Source organism: Amyelois transitella, chromosome 7, assembly GCF_032362555.1.
Source record: "Amyelois transitella isolate CPQ chromosome 7, ilAmyTran1.1, whole genome shotgun sequence".
NCBI classification, from domain to species: Eukaryota; Metazoa; Arthropoda; class Insecta; order Lepidoptera; family Pyralidae; genus Amyelois; species Amyelois transitella.
The window spans coordinates 4,514,109-4,532,827 of record NC_083510.1 but is presented as its reverse complement, the minus strand read 5'-3'; the positions used below and the strand labels follow the sequence as shown (position 1 = coordinate 4,532,827).

The following is an 18,719-nucleotide window of genomic DNA, read 5'->3' as shown; positions in this document are numbered from 1 at the left end:
CTGTCAAACGACGAGTCAATAGCGCAGCTGTGTCCAAACATTCCGTGACATTGTGCCTTATATTGATTATTTATTCTTTGACTATTTTGATTATTTTGTTGGATTTATATTTTATAAAGTTAAGCATCACCATAATTTACTACATACAGGTATCCGTAAATATGTAATAAGTATGAAATGCGATTTACCAGACAACCTGTATAAAAACATAGTGCATTAATGGTTCCATTATTAAATAACAACACATAATTCTGATTTTTTTAAAATTATTATGATACTAAATATTATACAATATCCATCTTACTCAATCTAAGAATAAAGTCAAGTAAATACATTTGAACTTTCACTTCTATTGGCTTGTTGGTGACAAAGAATCCAGGAACTCCTGCTTTCTCTAAAGTTACTTGTTGATCACTGACCTGTAAAATGAAGTGATTGAAATGATAGATTGATTGAAAATTTGCTCAACAACATGGACAGTTAAGCCTGATATCTAGGATGAAAATTTGATTCGTTTTGGAATACTTACAAAAGAGAATATCAATCTTCAAATGAAAATAAATAATGTAATGGTGTAGTTATTATACAAAATATAGTTGGCAATATTTTTGGTGACAATATGCATTACTATTACATACCTTTTGATCTAATTGTATAACTAACTTCATATCTGTTTGTTTTAATTCTTCCCGATGTCTGCTTAGCAAAATACTTTTCTGTAATTCTTGCTGCTCTGGATTTTGTACAGAATCAATCATAGTTTTTATTTCCACTGAAATGTATTATTTTTATTATTGACTGTTAATAAAATCTAGCCATTAGATATGTACGCTACTTGACCCATGGCTCCAGTCCAGTGGGAATTTATAGTACATTATTATGTCATTCTTGGATATTCTATCTGTGCACCAAATTTTACCAAAATCTGTCAAAATAGATTTTGTACAGTAACAAACACAGAACTACATTCCCTCATCCAGACATCCTAACAAACTTTTGCATTTAAAATATTTGTAGGATTTACTCTTCATAAATATCTATTTCTATTTATTTATTTATAAAAATGAACTTCAAAAAGCTTTTAATAATTAGACCTTCTTTTTCTTTTTTAGACCTTTTCAACCATTTCGATGTAGGTCTCCTTAAATTTTTTACATTCCCTTCTACAGTGAGCTCTTTGGATCCAATTTGAGCTGGCTATCTTCTTGACATCATCTTTCCACCACATTTGTAGACATTTTTGACCCCAATTTTCAATCTAGGAGATCCTTGCACACTTAACAATATTGACTTAATTAAAAGGAATGTAAAAAGGGAAGTAATCATCATGAAAGTTTCATTATGATTAACTTACATGTGTGTCTATTTATAACCTGTAGTCGCTGCTGAAACAAGTGCTTTTCTGTAACATGTTGGATTTCCATAAGCCCCTTAACTATTTCAAATACAGTATCATTAAGCAGACAATTGGCAAGACCAGAAAGAAGTTCAATTGGCACTCTCATCTGATATTTCCTGGAAGTAATAGATAATTATTTCTAATATCTAACTTTTTGTTTTTTGAATATTGACATGATTCTTTATTGAGGTGATGGAACAAGCATGGTTTGGATGGTATTTACGACATTTCCAGTTTCATATAACTAATTAATCAAACTTACGGAGGAAGCTCCCTAGCCATTTCTTGTAACTGTTCCAATAAAAAATACAGTTTTCTTTGTAGTGCTTCAGGTGTCTGCTCATTGGTTCCCATAATCGTTTGTTTGTTTTATGTCAATATAGGGTAGTTTGGGGGGAGTGTCAACAAAAGGTACTGATAGTCTTCCATAAATTTTCACCACGAGTTTCAATTCAGCACTCGGCTTATAAACGGCGTTGGTTTTCGAAATCCTGATGTAATAAAACTTACTTTAGGCAATAATAACATTAAAATGTTTTAAAGAAATTACATAAATCCACCTAAAGTGAATATAATGAGTAATTAATGTTTAACTATTACTACTGCATACGTAAAAAATGTAAATTAAACATTGAAAATTCATAGCTAGAAAACCCTAAGCCTAGACTTGACCAAACCAAACATTGAATCAGGAATCAGCTGTCACACTGACAGTGACATGGTCATCATATTTAGGTGTAATTGACATGAATTGTTTTTTGTTGGTCCATAGCAATATAATGGCGTGCATTATTATTCAAGTGAATCAACTGCCTGTCACTATTTTAATCTCAATTCTATCATTAAGCCAACTGAACATGGCATTTCAGTCTTTTCAAGACTATTGGCTCTATCTTCCCCGCAAGGGATATAGACGCGACCAGTTGTATGTATGAATTAACTGATTCACGAACGTTGAGTAAGAGAGAGAGTAAAAGAAAGAGAAAATTAAGATATTAATTAAGATTTGTCATAATTTTCCTCTTTTCTTCTAAGACATGCGTGTGAGTAACTTAGATATAGTAAAAATCATCAATTTTATTAAGAAGACCACAAAATTTGTATATTATCTTATACAATTAATAAAATATACCTAATTAAATAATATACACTAATATTAATTATTTTATAATAATAAAAAAAAACTATTCTAATTACAAACTAAAAACATTATGTATTATAAAAAAATATATATTTATATTAGTAAAAATGATGTATGATACATACGTGACAAAATACGAACAAACAATAAGGAATACTATTGTCATTTATCAATGACACAAATATGTCATGTTTGTTTTGACATTGACTTGATATTAAAAAGTGAAGTGGAGTGACATCAAGTCATCAAGTTTTATTTACCTGAGGCTTTCTTTCACGAACTGTCCGCAGTGTTTGTTTTCTGAATTTTTTTCTGTTGTTTCTTTTGCCTTGGTTGGACTTGGAAAGATGAGGATTTGAATAAAACTTAAATTAACGGAGTGATTTTCAGCTAGAACTTTTGTTTCAGTAAACGCAAAGAATATTTCAGTTTTTGTATCTGCCCCTCTTGTCATAAACAGTCAGTGTAGTGTTTCAATCAAGTAACTGATCGAATCAAAACAATAAAAATGAATATCCATATTTTTAGTATATCCGTTATATTTGCTTGCATTTTTATACGTGCTGGCAATGCAGATATAAAATTTGATAAATCCTTATCAACCTGTAGTTTGTATGTATTTTTCTATCTCTACACTCTTCCATGACAAGACAGCATACTTCATTTCACAAAGTATAATGGTACATTTTTTTCAGATATAAAGACAATCAACCTGAAGAATGTTTAACACTCTTGGATAGTTTTGCAAAATATGCTTCAGACTTTACTATGTGTTCTATAAAAAATGCTCGCCCTGTAAGATTGTGCGAGGAGTGCATCAACCATTATGTGATGTTTATGAACAAGTATACAGAGTTACTGAAAACTGTTGTAAATGGCACATCATGCAGGGACATCTTTATTTCACACGATCGATTAGATGTTGTTTTAGAATCTCATGACAGGATATCATCTATGTGGTATAAAGGCAATTGCAATGGTTTGTATAAGTTGTTATTATCTCTGCAAATTCCAGAGAACATTTACAAAGCAGACATCTGATAAATTTGAGTCTGACTTAAGAAACCCCAGTGTTTCTTGATGGTGCCATTAATTGGATTTAACTAGATATTTTCTATTTTTTTCAGAATGTTATGACTGGACAGGAACAACGCCTATTTTGTCTAACAATACAATACTTTTTAAAAAAATGCTTAATGATACTGTAATTTGCATTGAAACTACCATAAATCCAGTTGGCAACAATACTGATGAGGTCTGTTCAAGGTGTATGGAGTTTTATTTAAAACTGGACAAGTTTTACAGATCTCTTAGCAAAGATTCTATAGGACTGGACAGTGTATGTTTCGATATATTGGATTCGGTAACTATCTGTTTTACCCTACTTTTTTTTAAATATAAGAGCAGTAAAAGAAAAAGTTCTTATCTTGAATATTAATTTTAGATGAATACTACGAGATCTATATGGAGCAAAGACCTTGATTGCTGTAAAAAGCTGAGATCTCCTGAAACAATATTCTTGTGGTGCACTGGTATCATATCCTTACTCCCAATACTGTTCTATGTTATGGTCAGATATTTGACACCCCTGAAGGCTCTACCTAACGCATTGAAAGGTAAATGCAGTAATACATAAAAGCAATGTAATATTTTATAATTTTAATATAAATACAAAGAAAAACATGTTTCTTTCCAGAGTCAAGATTCAAACAATCATTTTTAAGATCAAGTCGTGAAGGAATTAACTAATTTGTTTTAAGAAGAATAAAATATTTACCATAAGTAAAATTTATTTATATCAACATAACACCAAAGACGCCAATAATATACTTATTAATCATTTCTAGTTTTATTTGTGAATCACCAGTTCATCATTAATTCAATTTAAATAATAAGCAGTTGGCAAGTACACATGATACCACCACAAATTGTGGTTTGAGGCAACACATTTAGTTTTCATTCTTTTAAAATATGTTGGTGAAAATTTGAGTTCTTTTTACACCTGGTTAATGAAGACTTATTATCAATTCAATTCATTAAAAATAATAGCCACTTTTTAGGAATTAACTTCCCTTCCTATAAAATCTTATCTATGCCTTGCTTTTTTATTATTGCTCTTCTTTACACTGCTGCTGCCATTGCTATTTGCGAGTTTATGTTTTAAAGCATTTGGTGTTGTGTCAACTTTGTTTAATAATCCCATGACAGAATCTTTCTCTTTGGGGGTTCCAGGACGACTATCTAGCCCAACTGCAGACAACATTTTGTTTTCACTGCTAAATGGCTTTTGCAATATCCCTGATGATGCCACAATCTTTTGAGTAGCATTTTGTTTCATTTGAGCATGACTTATCACTTTGTCAATGTTACCATTTGTGTGTTGTTTACCAGAAGGCTTGGATGCAATACTTTCAGTAGAACCATGAATAGTAGTGTGATTCAGAGCTCCAATGTTCAAACCGGAGCTTATCTGAGTATCTGATGAATCCTCATTTGTTTGAGACTCTGTTTCACTATTCCTGTCATCTGCAAATTAATGGAAATTGTTTTTAATTTAATACTTATTTTATTTAATTAAAACATAAATATAAAATAATTTGTTAAGACACATACTTTTTGCTTCTGCAGGATCAACAAGGCCACTGACTGCCTGTAATAAAAAATTATAATTAAATTAATAATATTATAATAAATAAATTAATTAAATGGCATATAGGTTCCAAAGGGACCTACGGGTGCACTAAGAGGATATGTCCAAAAATTCTCAGGATATACCAGACTTTTTCCTTTTCCATTTGTAGAGCTGAAGGAGTGCTCTAGTTAAAAATAATACATTGAAACATTAGCATAAAATTTGAAAATGATACTGACCGCAATGGATGTAATAGATGACTTTGAAAACAGTCTTTCTGCCTCTTTGAATTTTCGGTTGCGCTTGTCTGCTTTGGAGTTTGTACTTTTATTAGTGGTAAGATATCTATCCCAACCACGAATTATGTTTCCATATAATTGAGTATCTTCCAAATATGACCCTTCAAAGGCATAAATTTGGCGTTCAAGATTTGCTAGTGTTTCCTGAAATTATAATAATCTTTAACTTACCACTGAATATGAACAATTTTAAAACTTAGCAAACATTAAATTATTTAATACAGCGAATAAATATATTGTGTACACAGTTATATACTTCAGATGATAATTGCATATTTTGTTATTAGGTATGCAAAATATATCATGCAATTTAGTTAAAATGGAGGGTTTGCTTGTTTTGCTACTAGGGCATATTGTGTAATAAATATTTAGGCAAGCAGTCTCTTACAGCTACTTCAGTTTTCTTTCTCACTAATTCTGCTAGTTCAGCCCTTGTATCTGCAACTGAACTTTGTTTAGACGCCATGTTGGATTTTCTTGCTTGTGCTGGTTGGCTTTCACTAGCGGGACTTTGTGGTGAAATAACCATCTCGACAAATCTGTTGGTTAATTCAGGCTTCCATAACGTGAATAAAAAGAAAAGATAAGTATTTCAATTATTATTTACAGTAAAGTCTTTTTATTTACATTACTTCCTTTGGTGTTGCAGTCACAGAGAGAGACGAACGAAGACAATAAAATAAAATTCGTAACTTGACAGTGGCATGTTATTTTTTTAATTTATCTGTACCTCTTTGGTTTGGACACCTACAACCTCGACTTATAAAAATATTTTCAATGAAAATTCGGCTTAATTAGGTATGCATAACTTCAGTTACGTTGTTCATAATAATATACATATACAAAAAATCAATGACTTCTGATCGACTACGTATTGTCATGTTCCTCCAGTTGGTCACCTCAAGCTTAACCTGTCTTTCTTTCAGGTTTCGGCTTTTGTCTTGTTTGATGGTGCACGTGCCATTTTGTTGCGAAGGGTGTAACTAAGAACACGCAAGTATATGAAAAAAGCGGTTCATTTTACAAGATAGTATAAAGTAGTTTGGCTTGGGTAGTAAAAAGCAGTAAACGTAATGCAAGTTGTGGAAGTTATTTTTGACATATGTGTTTCTATAACTACAAACATAAAATTCAATAACTTCAAAAAGCTTACACCTATGACCTGATGAAACAGGCATGGATTATATAGTGTAAAAGTAGTCCTGTTAACAATTGTTAATCAGGAACGTCAATGTCAAACGTCGAACTACGAGGCAGCACTGCTACGAATCACGGACTGCTTTCATCAGTCAGAGGTTTCATTTGTTGCACAAACCAAATAGAGATATGATTTGTTGTGAATATTAATTTACTCAAACATAATCGTATATAACATAATACTTAGAACCGACTAAAACTTCGAGCTTTAAGGAAAGAGGTTGAAATCTATTTTGAGATTGACCTAATGCTAAAATGAGTATTAACTATATTCCTCGTGTGACACAGGTACCTAAGGCAGAATCGTATCTTATATTTCACAGGGTCATATCGATAACGGTTAAAGTTGAAATAAATACACATAATTGAAATGCTGTGTAAAAAGTGGAAAAAAAACGGCACATACAAAACCACCCTTGTTTCTTTATCTTATATCTCCTAAGATGCGACTAATGCAAGAAGCATTTCAGTTGCAATGCTTCTTCCGTTAGTCTGTTCTGCTCCACTCTGTTTTGGCAGACAAAAGGAAACATACATTGTGTGTGCCAGATACCCTTCATGCGCAGATAGGAAAAGTTAATAAACTTAGGGTTCTCTTAGTAAAGGATGATTTTTAAACTTGGGATTCTTCTTTTAGGCGATGGGCTATTGACAACCTGTCACTATTTGAATCTCAATTCTATCTTAAAGCCAAATAGCTGAACATGGTCCATCAGTCTTCAAGACTGTTGGCTCTGTCTACCCGCAAGGGATATAGACGTGACTATATGTATGTATGTTCTCTAAGTTGATGGGCTGGCAGCCTGTCACTGTTTATGAATCTCAATTTCACCATTAAAACATCCAAGATAACATGGCATTTAATTTATTGTATGTTTATTACAAGAAATTATACTTCCAAAATTGTTTACTTTCAGCTTGATGCAGTACATCTTGATAAACAAGTAGAAGAATTATTTATACAACAAATTTTCCAAGCCACGAAATATTTAGAGGTAATATTTTTTTTACTCTTCATGAAAAAGATTCTTAATGGTTTTTAATGGCTGGTACTTTACATTATATGGATGAAAATTTACATAAAGTTTTGTTCAGTGGTACAACAGTTAAGTTTACTAATTTAGTTAGTTAAGTAAGTTAAACTAATTTGTGTAGTAAGTACACAAAGTGACTTAAAGACAGCAAATAAAATGCGAATACTAAAATTTGGTACTGATTCTAAGACTAATCATTAGTCTTAATTGCACAATAAATAGGTATACACCAACAGATAAAATATGCCATGAGAGTACAAAACAGTTTTTAATATTATTAATTTACTTTCAGCCAGGGATCCTCCAGGCAGTCCTTCCAGAATTAGAACTTTTGATTAGAACATGGATTTTCAAGTTCTCATTTTACAACAAGAAGTGTACTTTTGGACAGGAAATGTTATCACTAAAGTATAAACCAGAGAATATATCTACTAGCAAAATGTATTGGTATTATGGGTACAAAATAGGTTTGAATTATGTTAAAGACCGATGCCTGTATAGTTGGACATCTAATACAAGAATTCAAAATGTTATACATAAGATGGAAACCTTTCAATTAGTAGGAGACATTCTGAACTTCCTTAGATTTATACAGAGTGGAAAGTACCCTATGCTCATAGATTTTATTCTTGGACTAGAGTTAACAGCGGATAAGTTGACACGAGAAGATTTGACTGATTTTTCATGGACTAGGGAGTTATTGTGGCATAACTTTATTGTAAGTTACCAACAATTTTCCCATTGATTTACTAGATTAAATACGTACTTGTTGTTGCTATAAATTAATCTGCATTATTTGTTTAGGAATTAATGGGTACAGCTATATCATTGATGAATATGATTGGGCTTCGAAGTAAACTGTCTACAGTATTGAAGTATGTTTGGTGGAGAAAGCATACAAAGTCATCTGCAACCTCTAGTCAAGCTGTTATGACACATAGCACTGTATGTGCATGTTGCTCTAACAAGCCTGTTCTTCCATATACCATGGGCTGTTCACATATATTTTGCTACTATTGTTTGATGGTAAGTACATTAGTTTTTGAACGAAACTTAGATAATAACCTTGTTAACCCTGAATAAATCATTAAACAGCTTTCTTTAATGATTTATTCAGGGTTTGTAATTTCATTGTTTTAATTTTTGTCATAGTATGTTCAAATAATCATATTTTATATAACCAGTTAAAATCTGCATATAATCTGTGGTAGTTTTTATATAAAACATCTGATTTTTTCTTATTTTTCAGGCAAATAAGACTGTCGACAAAGATTATGCATGTCCAAAGTGCTACTTTAATGGCAAAGAATTGAATAAATTTGTTATGGTATAGTTTTTTTTTATATGGGGATTATTTATTAATTTGGAACTTAATTTATTTTGGTGCTGTGATAATCTTATAATTGTTATAATATAAGATAATTTGGGATTTAAGTAAATATATTTTTATACCACAGTTTTTTAAGACTTATTAATTTTAGAAACTCATTCTTTCCCTTTCTTTTGTTTAGTAGAGTAATTTGCCCCAAAAGCAGCTTAGCGAGAGTGGATGTGTTTCGTCTGAGACATGCGAGGACACAGCTGCGGATTATTGACGCATACATATTTTAATCATGTCTATGTCATTTTCGTTACGGGGCAAAAGTGCCAATAATATGGGTGAACTCTCAAGGCCACATTCAGCTAGATGACTGATGGAATTTAAGCTTGACACGCCCACACACAGAACAGCTTTGTGCTGGGCATCGGTAAGGTTCAAATAAGAAAAAAAAAAAAAGCATCGTTAATTGTACTTTATTAAGATTATATTTAACAGTACGACAATCATTCATATATATTTATATATAGTCTAGCGACTACAGGGCCTCTGACGGATAGTTGAGGTACAATTTCTTTACAAATAATAGGTACTTACACGAAAGTCGCTAGACTTCACAAATAATATTAAAATGGAAGCCGTAAAAGTTTCGAAAGACTAGCTTGCCTTCGTTCTCTGGGGATGGAATTTCTTAAAATCCTTAGGAGACAGACTGATATTTATTTCTGATTATACTTCATACTAAATATTTCAACGATAATTCACAGCATGTTTGGAAGATGATACTGATACATAGAAAAAATTGCAAAAGTGACAAGAAATTTTTACTCTCTTTAATTAATAAATTTAGATCACTTGATCGGTCTTAGTATAGGAAAGTAAAAAGTAAAAAAAAAAACATATTTTCTATGTTGTTATTGACACCCCAGTTTAATCGTTCAAACATGCCGTGAAAATTTCCTTAACTAATAAAACTCATTCTGTACCCTACAATAATTCTACAGAAAAACAATTTTTTTCTTTAAATTAAGTACATAGTATATCCTAAGCAATTATTTAATGTTTAGGTCTAACCAAACGAAAACGGAAATGTGCGTAACATTTAGTTTTTCTTTGAGTAAACCTAACTAGAGGCTAAATTGGAAAGACGGAAAAGCCATATTAGACGATATCCGGTGAACTTAAAAAACTCATTACAATTTCCAGCTAAATTCTAAAATTCTGATTTCCTATTTGTTTTTTGGTAAAATTTAATTAGTTGTAACACGTCAATCCAGAATACCAAAGACCCTGGCGATTCCGTAAAAGGTATTCTTAGTTGAAACTTGAATGTGGTCATTCTGAGATATAAATGTAAAAACATTTGTAAGATACTGAAATGAAAACTAGTTTGTACCTTATATTTTTGTTTATAAACAAAACATTTCCAAATTCCATTGCAGTTTCCATATTCATCACACACGATAACACAACTCGGTATTCACCAAAGTGGAGAGCCGAGAGACAAAAGTAAATAATAAAAAAAAGATAAGTAGATTAGGTAAGTAGATCTTCTTATTAGATCAGCGTGACTGAAAAAATGAGTGATTACCGAGACGAAACCTTCATTCTCAAACCACCACCAACACCAGTTGACGATAGAATGTTAATTTCTGATATGTACTCCTCAAGTCCAGCCGTTATTTTTAGGGACACTACATTCCAACGCACTCTTGGAGGCAACGGGAGACTTAATTTTTTTGGTTCGCAGTTCACAGTTCGCAGTTTTTTTGCTCAGCGTTTAAGCTTCGCGATACAGCGGGTGAACGCTGCCAACATCCTGGGCACGTTGCCTCCCATGTGGTGTATTGGGGGATTATTTTTATTTGTGATTTGTATTTTTATTATTAGAATGGACCAGCTGCGCTAATGTTGATTGTCTTTGCTGTTGCGTACGTCTGCGTGAAAACCGGTCTCCCAGTCAGCCACGTAGTTCACCGTCCGCACGGAGCCGTCCGGTTCAACAAGAGAATACTGACCTGAATGCAAACAATTTAATGTAGATCATTAATTTCGCTATCATTTTATTGATGAAGGTGGGTTAGCGTAGGTGATATGGTAACAGATGCTCCTTTCTGTGACCATTCTATCATGTGATCCTGTCACTATCACCAGACTGCACCAATTTCTAGAAATAAAATTTTACCAAATGTACACTAAAGACCACAGGTCTAATTTCTTCTATGGTAAAGGTCTCCATCTAGTTGTGGATAAATTAAGGTAAAGGTACTAAATGGTTTATTCGCCTATTGTTCTTTGCCATTGATCCCTCACTTACCTTGAAACAGATGGGTGTTATGATTTGAAAGCATTTGTTAACTGTTGAGTTTTGTATAAATTCCAATAATAGAAGTGGTTAGTATTGGTCAATGTGTCGTTTCAACAGCTGGTTGTAACACCATAAGATTTTCAAAGCGCGTCTCAATCGGTACAACTGCAATAAAAGTTGCGGGGGATGCAAAACGACGACACATCATTTTTAAAGTTTCATTGTCTCATATGATTACGAATGAATTCTACAAATTCGACCAAGAAAAAAAGAATACCTTTGACCACTTCTCCATCTCTTTCCTCCTTTTGCTGCTTGATATCACCGGTGTGTGGGTCATTGACTGCATACTCATAAGCGTACCGAGGGTGGGCGTCCTGCAACAAAAGTTATAGCTGTAGATAGGTGATTGTTTCTAATACTAAACCGTGAGAAAGGTTCTAAAAGGGCACGAGATGAATGAACTTTACGAGTGTTCGTGGCTAATTTATACTGCTAAATTTATGGTTAATATTGTAGCGGGAGCGATGATTCGGATTGCTCCCAATTGTCTCGGAGTCGCCACCGTAGCGGGAGCGATGTTTCGTCCGAAATAGGGAAGATCACCACACTATCAAAGATCCTTTAGCAGCGTTGTGCGCTTTTGGGGCATGTCCTATAGTTTGAGGACTTCAGAGTAGGATAATACCTAATATGATAAGGGTTTTTTTATGACTTGATAAAAGAGTTACGAATACATACCACCTTCGTGGAAGGCAGAGTCGATTGTTACAATGCTCAAATGCCACGTAAAAAGTGTAAAATATCAAAGTATCTATAAAACGATAAGAAGAAAAAGAAGGTTATGAGTATGATCCAGCTATATGTCGCTTGCGTAACTCATTGAGGTTAACGCGCTCCTGTGAAGTAGCACCAATAAATGTGACTGTCTGTGTACGTACAGTGTCAAGAAAGACTTATTTCAAAATCCCGAACTTCCTTATCACGATGAGCTTTCAAGTAAGGCGTTAAAAGTCTGTTACAAAATAAATTCTTGGTAAATAACGCTCTTTACAATCTTTGTAACAATTTATTGCAACGGTTTTCACATCGTTCGTGTCATTCCGTTTTCAAAGAATTGAAATGTAAGATATTAACAGGACAGTGGTAAAAAGTCTAAAGTTTCGAACCTGATGGTGGATAAGGTATTTCTTTAGGAAAAATGGCGCTTTTGAATTTTACTACAGTTAAAGATTTTAAGTTAAATATAAGTAGTTATTTTGTTAATACACTCTTATAATATAACGCAAGTTTCATTACCACGCAAAAAGTTTGCTTTATCCAAATCTTAACAACGATGCGTTTATGTCGTAGGTATACCTCTTTTAATTACTTTTAGGTCTGATAGTGACATTGACGTGGATACCAGATTTTGAAGGACACAGTGCAGTTTCAACTTCGCCATTTGTAATCGAGAAGAATGGAGTATAGGCTTTTAAGTCAATAATGTAATTATTAACATCAAAATACCTAAATTTTTTAAAATCAAAAAAAATATGAGACCATACGAGGGTCCTTCCCCGCTCGCAAGGGACTACCGTCATACCATCAGGACGCTTGCCATCATCGCGTACCTACCATCCCCATCGGTTCTAAAACGCTTGGGATGTCGATGTTCGCAAGCGCCCTTTGGATTAAGAATTGAATAATTATTATAGAAATGCAATACATACTTATAAATTTATGTCACCCAAAGCGTAACTGGTCCAATGTTACGTAAATTATGAATTTTGAATTAGAGGGGCACTTTTGGAGGTCAAACAAAAACAAAAATCCAAAACAGGTTTGCTTTTTGGTACCGCATGACAAACACGCACGCGTAAATAGAAAATTCTTGCTAATTTCTATTCAGCGTGGAAAATATTTGAAAAAAAAAATCAGTATATAGGTACCTAAGTACCTTTTTTACAAATGTTTTTGGTACTCATTTATTTCTGATGTCTATCGGGCCCAATAAAAGCTGTTAATTTATGTTTATTTTTATTGCTTTGGAAAACGGGTGAAATGTCTAAAGTAGTTTAGTTTAAAGTATTACTGCAAAACGTCCGGAAGGTAGCGCATACTTTTACATTACATTGATTAATCAGTGCATTGATTCGAAGTAGAAAATCAGGACACATTAGAACGATCAAATATTACCTAACTTAATCTGTTGCAGGGATGTGTGGCAATGCTAAATTAATTAAATGATATGCAAGTTAACTTATGCACATTAGAAGTCTATAACTATATATAACTATATGATGATATGATTTAGGATTAAGTTCTATAACTATATGAACAATAAAACACAATAGGTTATTAACTATCACAAAATATACAGCCTTTAGTACATTGTTTTTATCTTCCTAACCACAATCTATGGTGTAATGGTTCTTTTATTTAATATATCTACAACCAGTGACCTAGATGAGAAACCAACTATGAGTAATTTTCCCAAAAGCAAACTGAGACGAATTTAGGTAACTCATTGTTATTCTTTCATATGAAAATCAAGAAGTAATATAACATATTTTCAACAAGTATCAACCACAGTTTCGTAATCCAACACCTACATTTGCTTTTGTAATTATCAAAAATATTGGCCTTATTATGCGAACCGAGTTTCAGTATTTATAAGTATCCATTTGCATTTATCAGGTATTAAGTCATATTTATAGTGTCTTGTGATAGTTAAATCAACGATATCTACTCTACGTGTCATACATTACTATTAAATGCAAACGATATAACCACTAACCTAATTATAAAATCAAAAACTTACATAGTTCTCCAAAAATTCCGTGTGCACATTTTTCACGGTCGCCTGTGCTGGGACGACTGAAGCTACCTGAGCCACTGCTGGTGCAGCATATTGGGTTGATGCCACCTCCTTCTGTGCGGAGTACTGAGTCACAGCAGGCGCGTGATATTGAGCAACCGTGGGTGCTGAATACTGAGCTACCACAGGAGAATACTGGGCTGTTACAGGTGCTGCGTATTGAGCAACAGATGCCACTTTGTTTGTCGTATACTGAGCTACTGGAGAAGCAGAATATTGAGTCACTACGGGGGCAGCATACTGCAATGCGGGTGCCGCGTATTGAGCAGCAACCGGGGCGGAATGCTGCGTTACATATTGTGTAGCTGATTGACCACTTTGTGATACAGATGAGCTTGCGTATTGAGCTACTGCAGACCCTGCTTGGGCATACTGAGTCACTGGAACAACTTGTGCATATTGGGTGGGTGCCGGAGCATGGGCATATTGAATCACTTGAGCTTGTTGTTGCACTCGAAGAGCGGGAGATACTGCGTATCCTGACGAAGGAGCTGCATATACTTGAGAGACAACTGGACCGCCTGATTGCACAACATTGTTAGAATTCAATGAAGCCTTCGCTAAAGATCCAGTAGCGTATGAAGCTTGTTGACTTAATTGGTTTTGAGTCACATACGTTGTTTTGGCGGGAGCGATGGCAAACTTTGCGATTAGTGGAGCTGCCGTCACTTTGGCTATAATAGGAGCTTGGGCATATGTCGCAAGAGGTGTGACCGTCCTTCCTGATGAAGCTACAGCTGACAGACCGGCGGAAGTTGCATATCCATGTACTTCATTAGACGTGTATGTCTGAGGAGCCTGGGATATAAGTGAAGATTGGTAGTTGGTAACAGGTTGGGCAGTGTATGCCAGATTGGCTGCTTGGGCTTGATAGGCTGTTCCTCCAGAAAAGCCATTACTGGAGTACTGATAAACCGGTGCAGGGGCCGCAGCCGGCTGATATGAGAGAGCGGCAGGCGCTGCAAACTTCACTCCAGTGGTCGTCAGCTGAACAGCCGGGGCTGGGTATGTGTATCCATTATTACAGTTATGGCTATTTTGAACTTGATTTAAGTGGTAGTTGAGATCCGGGTCATGGTATCCAAAGACACTGGTTAGTTTAAATATTACAGATATCAGGATTACCTGGAACGAGATGTTATAAATAAGAATTAGTTGCTAGTGAGAGATATAAAATTACTTGTATTAAATTAGAATTGTCCAGGGTCAGTGAACGGTATCTGTCTTATATATTTCTACCTATCTATATGTATAACTCACCAACTTCATTGTTAATAGATTATGTCACTCTTATTGAACCATATAAATATTTATTGTTTCAAATTGCCAGTGACGATTTACATCGATGTCCTCGAGAGCTTAAAGTGTATTTGCCAAAGTTTGGCGTCAGTCGAAATGAGAGCAAAGTGGGCTTGCAATGACTTATATAGCAATCTCATATGTGTAAGAACGGGTCATACTTTTCACGCTCGCCGGCCGCTAGTGGGCGTGGTTATATGTGCGGAGTTGTGGTAAATCCTAATGAATTAGACAAATTTACAAATAACTGAAATAGTCCACTAGATGGGCTTAAATAACTTTATGAAACCATGTTTAAAAATTGTGTAGAAAATTTTAAAGACATTAAAGTCTATTTGTACCAAAGTTTGATAAAGTGTGAGAAATTCAGTAGAAAGTTTAATAGTAGTCGTAAAAGGCGACTAAGGTAAATGCAAATAAACTTGGGATTTCTCTTGTAGGATGGCCTTGGAACCTGTCACTATTTGAGTCTTAATTCCATCCAGTTTTCCATGAAGCCATGCAGCTGAACGAAAGAAAAGCTGCCAATAAAGCAAGGGATAAAGACGATTAAATATGTATATGTATGTACGTAAGTAGACAAAGCTAGTGCTAAGAAACATTGAGCGTAGGTTCAATTGAGCTTACAACCCCTTTTATAAGGAAGTAACTTTTATCCATGGATCAACTTCGAGCTTTATGATATGACCCGTAAAGGATAAATATGTGATATAATGCAAGTTAATTACAGCATTGATTGAGTCATTGAATATAGTATTAATTATACTCTAAAAGAGTATAATTAATACTATGACTTTTTTATAGTATTAATTATACTCTTTTAGAGTATAATTAATACTATAAAAAAGTCATAGTCAAAATAATCTAGTAATTAAATATTTTGTCCAATTTGTTACAACGCCATGTGGCACACGCTTACATAAAATTTAACAATGCATAAGAATTCTGGTGCATTTAGATTGCTTGATATTTAATAAAACCTTATTTGCAACTTTACATATAAAGCGAATGGGATGTAGATAATAAAACCCTTTCATAGGTTCCCTTATTTGCAAATTGCATACATTTAATATGTGTGTCAGAAATTGAGAAATAATTGGCGTTTTGATATAGAAATTATTAGCGGTGTATTAAGTTATTTTGTGTATAACGTTACATGATGTTGATTTAGTTATTCGTATTTTTAATACATCTAGCAACTTGTTCAACAATATTTAGCAAAAAGAGATTTGATGTTCCACTTTGTAGTGGAACGCAACATCATAAGCTTTTTATTTCTTATACATATATACATACATATAATCACGTCTATCCCTTGCGGGGTAGACAGAGCCAACAGTCATTAAAATACTGACAGGCCATGTTCAGTTGTTTGGCTAACTGATGGAATTGAGATTCATATAAAGTGACACGTTGCTAACCCGTTGCCTAAAAGATGAATCCCAAGTTTATAAACCTATCCCTAAGTCGCCTTTTACGAAAGAGATGGAGTGGTCCTATTCTTATTACTATTGGTGCCAGGAACCGTGTGCCGTGTGCACTGAACAAAATGATGGAAAGCAAGTTGCTTATTTTACCAATATTAGTAACACGAATTGATAAAAAGTAGATCGATGTGTCATTAAATTTTTATAATTACATTTGATTTCACCATTAAGCCATACAGCTGAACGTATTGTGGGAGTGTGTAACCTTTTAGTATTTTCAAGATTGTTGGCTCTGTCTACCCCGTAAGGGATCGAGTTGTGACTAAAAGTATGTAAACAAGTCGACATACTAGACATGTATAAAATACCTTCTAATCAAATTTTAATCTACGTTCAAGACACTCAGTTTATATAGGTAGCTAGTGAATTTCAAGCTGTAGTTAGATAGTTTTCGGGACACAGTACATTTAGAAATGGTAAAATTTAAAGTTCTTTAGTGAAGTACCTACTAAATTTTAAGTGAAAAACAGATAGCCTTTGTATTTTACCGATAAAAAACGTGAAAAGAAAAAATGCTATAACGTACATATGCGTAGTGTGTTGCTTTTTACGATGTGACAATCAAACAACGTTGACAGATTACTTTTGTCGGCCTCGGGTTTTATTTGTAAGTATTTATATTATCGAGCTACTGGGCTCGTGTACTAGTATAAGATTGTAGCTATGCGATTCCACAGAACCGCTTCAGTTTTTGAAATCGATTCAAAACAAGTTCATACTCTTATACATAATGCAATTCGGTCGCGTGTTAGGTGCGGGTAATTTAGCTATGTATATCACTTACGAAACTAATCCCCAATTAGGACTAACGCTCGGATTTGTTCTAAGCAATTATAATATTAGGCGGGTTATTCATTGAGACACCTGCGTTAATAAAAAATATAATGTCTGCAATGATTAATATTTGCACAGCTCATCAGTTACGCCTATTTGTCTTGTCTTTAAATGTAGAGCTATCGCTAAACGTTTGTAGTAGGAATAATATTAAGGTGTCTTGAGAATAACCAATTCGAATTACAACGAATTAAAACGACGAATTACGTTTATTCCCATTCCCGTGGGAATTTCGGGAAATCCTTTCTTAGCGCACCCCTACACTTTGTAGATACGATGTTAGTCCAGGTTGAGTTGTGTGGTCTTCAGTACAGTAGAATGGAATGACTCCATTGAAGTTGAGAAGATTAACAAAGAACAAAAACACTAGTAACTAGCCATGAAAACATCCTATAGATATCCTACTTTAAAAACTTGATCAAGTCTTTTCGCAGTAAATAATGTATTACTTTCAGTGAGATAATTATAGTCGTTATACTAGCTTACCATAAGTGACGTACATTATTTCATTGGATAATTAGGGGTGTTTTGTGATACTTAGTTGTTGTTTCAGTTGTTCACAGTTTGATCTTTTACTACTACTCTTATTTATTTTGCGTATGATTAGGTATTTATATGACCTTTTGTTTACAGTTCCTCCTCGTAAAAGTCTCATGGGAAATTTAGGAATGTCTTATATTAATCCTAATAAACAGCATTTGTGCTTTTTAAATTCCTGAGATTATTAGTTTGTGCGTAGGCTGTCAATCACTAACTACCTACCCAACGGAAGGGATTTATATTATATTGATTGTTTCAAACGCAAGGAAGTGAAACATTACCTTAAACGATGTTTCAGTGGCAAACTAATTTAGGATTAGTGCGTATGGAAGTTGCTCTCTAAGGATTCCACCCACACCTCTTTGGATTAT

The 18,719-nt window shown here is 33.8% G+C and overlaps 5 protein-coding genes across 5 annotated transcripts; 2 read left to right on the top strand and 3 right to left on the bottom strand.

Moving 5' to 3' along the window:
• Positions 1–249: 249 nt before the first annotated feature.
• On the bottom strand, positions 250–2,095 carry LOC106133576 (gonadal protein gdl). Its single transcript, XM_013333361.2, has 4 exons — positions 1,662–2,095; positions 1,355–1,515; positions 639–772; positions 250–419 (listed from the first exon to the last, which is right to left on the bottom strand). The coding sequence occupies exons 1-4, from the start codon at positions 1,751–1,753 to the stop codon at positions 285–287; spliced, it is 522 nt and encodes a 173-aa protein (XP_013188815.1). The 5' UTR covers positions 1,754–2,095; the 3' UTR covers positions 250–284.
• Positions 2,096–2,761: 666 nt separating this feature from the next.
• On the top strand, positions 2,762–4,380 carry LOC106134142 (osteopetrosis-associated transmembrane protein 1). Its single transcript, XM_013334113.2, has 5 exons — positions 2,762–3,152; positions 3,236–3,519; positions 3,668–3,903; positions 3,985–4,156; positions 4,237–4,380. The coding sequence occupies exons 1-5, from the start codon at positions 3,049–3,051 to the stop codon at positions 4,287–4,289; spliced, it is 849 nt and encodes a 282-aa protein (XP_013189567.2). The 5' UTR covers positions 2,762–3,048; the 3' UTR covers positions 4,290–4,380.
• Positions 4,311–6,166, bottom strand: LOC106134159 (chromatin modification-related protein MEAF6). The gene is made up of 4 exons (XM_013334131.2): positions 5,860–6,166; positions 5,412–5,615; positions 5,154–5,190; positions 4,311–5,066 (listed from the first exon to the last, which is right to left on the bottom strand). Exons 1-4 carry the CDS (start codon positions 5,998–6,000, stop codon positions 4,627–4,629), a joined length of 822 nt encoding a protein of 273 aa, XP_013189585.2. The 5' UTR covers positions 6,001–6,166; the 3' UTR covers positions 4,311–4,626.
• Positions 6,167–6,737: 571 nt separating this feature from the next.
• Positions 6,738–9,161, top strand: LOC106132767 (peroxisome biogenesis factor 2). The gene is made up of 5 exons (XM_013332295.2): positions 6,738–6,956; positions 7,586–7,663; positions 7,995–8,420; positions 8,507–8,728; positions 8,952–9,161. The coding sequence occupies exons 1-5, from the start codon at positions 6,924–6,926 to the stop codon at positions 9,033–9,035; spliced, it is 843 nt and encodes a 280-aa protein (XP_013187749.1). The 5' UTR covers positions 6,738–6,923; the 3' UTR covers positions 9,036–9,161.
• A 1,764-nt stretch (positions 9,162–10,925) lies between these two features.
• On the bottom strand, positions 10,926–15,457 carry LOC106131853 (paternally-expressed gene 3 protein-like). The gene is made up of 4 exons (XM_060945111.1): positions 15,449–15,457; positions 14,132–15,313; positions 11,606–11,705; positions 10,926–11,038 (listed from the first exon to the last, which is right to left on the bottom strand). Exons 1-4 carry the CDS (start codon positions 15,455–15,457, stop codon positions 10,926–10,928), a joined length of 1,404 nt encoding a protein of 467 aa, XP_060801094.1.
• Between the last annotated feature and the right edge of the window lie 3,262 nt (positions 15,458–18,719).

Excerpts from the sequence above, each read along its gene's own strand:
- LOC106131853 (XM_060945111.1), bottom strand. Across the intron at positions 11,706-14,131 it reads CGGAATTTTTGGAGAACTAT|GACGCCCACCCTCGGTACGC; the intron begins GTAAGTTTTTGA and ends CTTTTGTTGCAG. Across the intron at positions 11,039-11,605 it reads AGATGGAGAAGTGGTCAAAG|GTCAGTATTCTCTTGTTGAA; the intron begins GTATTCTTTTTT and ends GTTTGCATTCAG.
- LOC106132767 (XM_013332295.2), top strand. The coding sequence starts at position 6,924 with ATGAGTATTAACTATATTCCTCGTGTGACACAG. Across the intron at positions 6,957-7,585 it reads ATATTCCTCGTGTGACACAG|CTTGATGCAGTACATCTTGA; the intron begins GTACCTAAGGCA and ends GTTTACTTTCAG. Across the intron at positions 8,421-8,506 it reads TATTGTGGCATAACTTTATT|GAATTAATGGGTACAGCTAT; the intron begins GTAAGTTACCAA and ends TTATTTGTTTAG.
- LOC106133576 (XM_013333361.2), bottom strand. The coding sequence starts at position 1,753 with ATGGGAACCAATGAGCAGACACCTGAAGCACTACAAAGAAAACTGTAT. Across the intron at positions 1,516-1,661 it reads ATGGCTAGGGAGCTTCCTCC|GAAATATCAGATGAGAGTGC; the intron begins GTAAGTTTGATT and ends TATTACTTCCAG. Across the intron at positions 773-1,354 it reads GGTTATAAATAGACACACAT|TGGAAATAAAAACTATGATT; the intron begins GTAAGTTAATCA and ends AATACATTTCAG.
- LOC106134142 (XM_013334113.2), top strand. The coding sequence starts at position 3,049 with ATGAATATCCATATTTTTAGTATATCCGTTATATTTGCTTGCATTTTT. Across the intron at positions 3,520-3,667 it reads GTATAAAGGCAATTGCAATG|AATGTTATGACTGGACAGGA; the intron begins GTTTGTATAAGT and ends TATTTTTTTCAG. Across the intron at positions 3,904-3,984 it reads GTTTCGATATATTGGATTCG|ATGAATACTACGAGATCTAT; the intron begins GTAACTATCTGT and ends TATTAATTTTAG.
- LOC106134159 (XM_013334131.2), bottom strand. The coding sequence starts at position 6,000 with ATGGTTATTTCACCACAAAGTCCCGCTAGTGAAAGCCAACCAGCACAA. Across the intron at positions 5,616-5,859 it reads GAAAGAAAACTGAAGTAGCT|GAAACACTAGCAAATCTTGA; the intron begins GTAAGAGACTGC and ends TTATAATTTCAG. Across the intron at positions 5,191-5,411 it reads CATCTATTACATCCATTGCG|GCAGTCAGTGGCCTTGTTGA; the intron begins GTCAGTATCATT and ends TTTTTATTACAG.